At 42.0% G+C, this 5,705-nt stretch overlaps 1 protein-coding gene across 1 annotated transcript; it reads left to right on the plus strand.

Annotated features, from left to right (window-relative positions):
• The first annotated feature begins 1,612 nt into the window (after positions 1 to 1,612).
• Positions 1,613 to 5,483, plus strand: LOC112217907 (fos-related antigen 2). Its single transcript, XM_024378514.2, has 4 exons — positions 1,613 to 2,160; positions 2,445 to 2,690; positions 3,393 to 3,500; positions 3,623 to 5,483. The coding sequence occupies exons 1-4, from the start codon at positions 2,047 to 2,049 to the stop codon at positions 4,175 to 4,177; spliced, it is 1,023 nt and encodes a 340-aa protein (XP_024234282.1). The 5' UTR covers positions 1,613 to 2,046; the 3' UTR covers positions 4,178 to 5,483.
• The last annotated feature ends 222 nt before the right edge of the window (positions 5,484 to 5,705 follow it).

Here is a 5,705-nt window from a genome sequence, read left to right on the forward strand (position 1 = left end):
ATTGAGTTCAGGTGCATCCTGTTTTCATTAATCATCCTTGAGATGTTTCTACAACTTGATTGGAGTCCATCTGTGGTAAATTCAATTGATTGGACATGATTTGGAAAGGCACACACCTGTCTATATAAGGTCCCACAGTTGACAGTGCATGTCAGAGCAAAATCCAATCCATGAGGTCAAAGCAATTGTCTGTAGAGCTCCGAGACAGGATTGTGTTGAGGCACAGATCTGGGGAATGATACCAAAAAATGTTTGCATCATTGAAGATCCCCAAGAACACAGTGACCTCCATCATTCTGAAATGGAAGAAGTTTATAACCACCAAGGACTTCATAGAGCCGTCCGCCCGGCCAAGATGAGCACTCGGGGGAGAAGGGCCTTGTTCAGGGACGTGAACAAGAACCCAATTGTCACTGACAGAGCTCCAGCGTTCCTTTGTGGAGATGGGAGGATCTTCCAGAAGGACAACCATCTCTGCAGTACTTCACCAATCAGGCCTTTATGGTAGAGTGGCCAGACAGAAGCCACTCAGTATCATTTCAGTTTTTTATTTTTAATACATTTTCCAAAATTAAAAAAAAATCGCTGTTTTTTCTCTCATCATGTGGAGATTGATGAGGACAAAAAAAAAACATTTGAATCAATTTTAGAATAAGGCTGTAATGTAACAAAATATGGAAAACGTCTAGGGGTCTGAATACTTTCCAAATGCATTGTATAAATGCAGATGCCAAGTTGGCAGCGAGGGATTTAGGTCTCCACTGATGAAAACATATGTTGTGGCCTATTAATAATGTGAGACACGGTGTGCTGTGGACAAGACTCTGGGAACACCATGTTCTCCTTAAATACTTACAGGAACAGCAGCCAGGGTTTAAGACCCTCCACGGATATACCCTGTGCCCTGCCATTGTCCGCTCTGAAAAGAGGAGCATGTTAATCACACATAAAGCCCAGAGTTGAGCAGAGGGTCTGGTGAGCTCAGAATGAATGCATACACACACCATCCCAATAGGTGTAATTGTGGTCAGAAAGAGAAAGGCTAAACACACACACACACACACACACACACACACACACACAGGGGGAATCACTTTTCTCCTTTACAGAGAAATTCTGACTTCAATTTTTACATAGTTTTTATATTCCATTTTTTTTCAACACTCTTCTATCAATCAATATTTAATTAAGTTTCTTATCTACTGTTCCTCTGGACAACACAATGCAGACAATCTCAGTCTGTTGTGAGGGGAGGCTAAATGCCGAAGGGAGAGAACAAAAGACTGCTGTAAATTAAAGCTCATCCACTTTACATAATGAGGGAGACGGACATATAAAAGAAGACTGCCTTGAGGTCCAGCTGAAAAAGTCCTAGAGAGAAGAAATAAAATGTGTGCTTAAATACAGCAGTTTATATGGCAACAACCACATCCAACCTCTGCTTACATCCACTTGCTTCTGTCCAGATCTTTTACTCTGATTTCACAATTCATTCGCGGTTTCCTGTTTCCTGAGCGACATGTTGTTTTATCTGAAGCCCGAAGAAGCTAAGCCTACAGCTCTCATCTCTGCAGCGCTGGACGGAAACACTCTTGTATGTGACGTCAATTAAACCGTGGTAGCTACCCACACACTTCAGCTCTGACGGCAATTGTCCTTTTTTTGGATGCCTGCGTCAGCAAGACCTTTTTAAAATCACCACATGGCATACATGGAATCAGTTGACCATATTTGCAATTTCCATGATGTGTTAAAGAGTTTTTCAGACATTGTATTATCACCGAGGTACCGGATCTAGAATTTATCCCATTTGGCTATAAATAAGTTTCAGTCTTCACAGTCGCAGCTACCTCCGTCTCCCCGTGCGCCTGGATGATGACGTGCTCGTCCAAGCAGAACGATAGATTTCAACAGCATCACTTCATAAAATATAGTCTTTCTATTGACAAATTAACTATTTAATTGGTACTAGTAAACGGCGACTAAATAATTAGAGTTTTGTCCATTGCATTCCGAGTGTTTGTTGGCTCGCGGAACACACGGACCATGCATCTGAACCACTCCGCGGACCACGAGACCACTCTCCGTGGCGGGAAAAGGAGTCAGCTCGAGCTCTCCTCCGACGCCATCAATAGTTGGGCATCCTCAAAATCCCAACAGGTATTCGTATGCCTATTCTACATAAATTAAAATGACACGTTTGCTTCAAATAGCCTACTTTGTGAAAAAAATACCATATATAGGCTATATTGATTGGTTGGTTAATTATGATAAAATGGAAATGAAGTGTAGGCAAGGTAAATAGGCTGAGGCAACAATTTTATTATTGAGTAGTACTACTTGGAAACAAGCTAAGACTGAAGCAGCCATAGCCTACCACTTTATAATGCAAAAGCTCATGTAGCCTACTGTGTTTCAATTGTTATTTTTCTCTCCCTCGCCAGTATCCTGTCAAAATGCAGCTACCCAGCAGTTCCTTCGTCCCCACCATCAATGCCATCACATCCAGTCAGGAGCTGCAGTGGATGATCCAGCCAGCCATTCTAGCCTCCAAGCCTGGCCACTGCCTACCCTCTCACCCCTACCAGCCCCTGGACATCAGCAGTAGCTTGGGGCCTGGGAGCCACACAAGGCTCGGGGTAATACGGACAGTGGGCAACACGCATGGAAGGAGCAGGCGTAGTGATCAGGTAACAGTAAGCAAAGACACTGTACAGGAAGACCGAGAGGCTTTGACTAAGGGATATGGATATGTTGTTAATATTGTGGATAAAATAATGATAAAATACTGTTATTGCAATATACAGTTTTTCACAGTAGATCAAAATATCAATGTATTCATACTGCAATATATTTTATTTCTGTAAGTAGCCTATAGCAGTGGTTCCCAACTCAGTACAGCTTTAAACTTTTTTTGGACGTTATAATATTAGAATGTACATGGTGCAATTTCTAAATTGGGTAGTGCATCATCAGTTCCTCTTGTCATGTCAGTCATTGTGAACTTTAGTAAGCCATTTGTCAGAAATGACCAGATCAACTAGCGCATGTCAGCTAATGTTTTTTTATTTAGGTTTTTAACCCATATATATTGTTGTACATTTTTTTTCACTGAAATATCACATGCATACACATTAGGCATGGCAAAATGTGTAGATTTGCAGGAAATAAGCTTACAACCAGCAAAATTCTCTCCACCAACAAGGAGTGTGAACAGTTTGTGTCATGAACAGTGCTTGTGCCTATAGAAATAGATGCTGGAAGGGGGGCCCCGAATGAAAAGGTTTGGGAACCACTGGTCTATAGTATCTCTCATGTTAGAGTTGACTGTTTTTATTCAAATGAATGACATATCCAGCCGAATGCTGTGTCTCACTGTTTTCCATCAACAGTTGAACCCAGCTGAAGAGGAGAGGAGAAGGTTGAGGAGAGAAAGGAACAAGCTGGCTGCTGCCAAGTGTCGCAACCACAGGAAGGAGCTGACCGACCAACTGCAAGGAGTGAGTCCAAACAGAGAGAATGACCAGTCAGTCAATACTGTAGCTCTACCTACCTACGGTTTTGTAAGTATAGATGGATGTTGATGGTTATGAACTATGAACTCTGTTGTCTGTCCTATAAGGAGACTGATGAACTGGAGAGAGAGCAGGCCTGCTTGAAGACCCAGGTTGAGAGGCTCCAGGAGGAGAGAGAGAAGCTGGAGCGCATGCTAGTGTCGCATGCCCCAGTGTGTCTACTGGGCTGTGATGGCCATCCCCAGGCCCAGCCACTGCCCCCTCCTGCCCCGACCATGTACCCCACAGCCACCTCCACCCTGGCCAAACCCCTGAGCCCCCCTCCCGCGATAAAGCAGGAGCCTCAGGAGGAGATGCTGTTCTCCTTTCACCACCATGAACACTGCGCCATCAAACCCACCTGTCGCCATGTAGAAGAGTACTGTCCCAGTGTCGACAGCTTCACCACCCCGTCCATGGTGAGCTGTAGCCCAGCCCGTTTGGTGGATCTATCCTGTCCCATGCTGTCTCACCATCACCCCAGCCTGGTTGGGCAGGATAGGTCATTCCGGGAAGAGGCCCTTCCCAACAACTTGCTCTCCAAGCCTCTCCCTGGTAGTGACATGAGTCTTGAGGATGGACTACTGGGACCACGATTCTCCGCCAACTTGTTGACTCTGTAGGGCAATGATTTACAGTAAAGTGGACAAATATAATGTACAGCGCTATACTGTACTTTAATCACTATGGCATGTTCAGATGCTATTCTTTTAAATACTTGACCAGCAACTGATTTGGTCTGCCTGGTACAATGGAACTAATGGAATTGTCTCAAAGTACAAACTCCATGCTAAGGCCTAGATTCAATCAGATCGAGTGTTAAACTGTGATAGCAGACAAACGAATAACGAATGTTTTTGCTGTCAGAGGTGGAACTGCGTTGGAGCCGTGAAATCGGTGAGTAGCTGCTCTTGCAATCATTGTCAAGAATCCACATCTGTCCCCACTCGCTTTGGAAGTTCAGAGCGAGAAAGTGTAGCCTATATATAAATAATTACGCTCAAATAGAAAAATAATTAAACTATACAAAGAGGATTTCTATCAGCCTAATTCATGTGTAGATTCCATCTCACATTCCAGTGTTCCATCTTGGAATAAGGCAGCATGGGAGTTCTGTTAATGTGACTCTGTGAAGCCAATGGCAATATCCGCTTTAGGTATAATGTCTGGAGCCACTTGTGGATTTGACAGCTCTAACAGCAGTTCCACCTCTGACACCACCAAAACAACCGCAATGCTGATGTACTAAAGCGGTTCTGATTGAATAGAGCACTTTCTCAAGCACAGACTAGGCTATAGTATACTGTCAAGTATCTAAAGGTTTTTGACGTGTGTATTTTACTGAGCTCTGGAGAGGATTCTTCCCTTGTAAGAGGAAGATAAAGGTTTAACTAGATATTCTTTGTTAATCAGAAATTAACATCACAATTCCTTTACAAGTTTGGCTCTTGTCAATACTTCAATCATATCCATTTTCAAAGTGAAAATCGGTTGACTGGTAGTTTGGTTTGTTAGACGCTAGATGGTGCTGCAAGACATTGCCTTGGCACAACTGTAAAGCACTACTGTAAATCACAATGGCAAATATTTATTAACCACTAGTTCTGTTTAGTATTTAATTATTTAATTGCTGTGCCATTTATTAAAGCCAATCTGTATATAGAAGCCATTTTATGATTTTAAGTTGGAATAATGCGTTGTCACGACAACACTGACAAATTTTCTACAGTCAAATGTGATATGAACACAATGCAAACATTACTTACCATACATCTGAGGTAGAAGTGTCAAAGCAATATTGTCATCCACAATTATTTGCTATAATGTTGACCTTTATATTTCTCATATTGTGTGTTATTCATTCTTGACGGTTTTCATTAGGTTTCAATGTATTATTTGAGGCAGTACAATAAATTAATAGGAAGAGTATTTGTTGTATAGTTTGCTGTGAGATACATATTTTAAAATATGAATTGCTGGCAGTATGATCATAATATATAAGACCTCTCTGTAAGAATACAGACTCTGGGGACAAAACGTTATCTACAGTTGAAGTCGGAAGTTTACATACACCTTAGCCAAATAAATTTCAACTCAGTTTTACACAATTCCTGACATTTAATCCAAGTAAAAATTCCCTGTTTTAGGTCA

This window comes from Oncorhynchus tshawytscha, linkage group LG18 (assembly GCF_018296145.1).
Source record: "Oncorhynchus tshawytscha isolate Ot180627B linkage group LG18, Otsh_v2.0, whole genome shotgun sequence".
NCBI classification, from domain to species: domain Eukaryota; kingdom Metazoa; phylum Chordata; class Actinopteri; order Salmoniformes; family Salmonidae; genus Oncorhynchus; species Oncorhynchus tshawytscha.

Coding starts and splice junctions, on each gene's coding strand:
- LOC112217907 (XM_024378514.2), top strand. CDS start 2,047: ATGCATCTGAACCACTCCGCGGACCACGAGACCACTCTCCGTGGCGGG. Junction 2,161..2,444: donor CATCCTCAAAATCCCAACAG/GTATTCGTATGC, acceptor CTCCCTCGCCAG/TATCCTGTCAAAATGCAGCT. Junction 2,691..3,392: donor GGAGCAGGCGTAGTGATCAG/GTAACAGTAAGC, acceptor TTCCATCAACAG/TTGAACCCAGCTGAAGAGGA.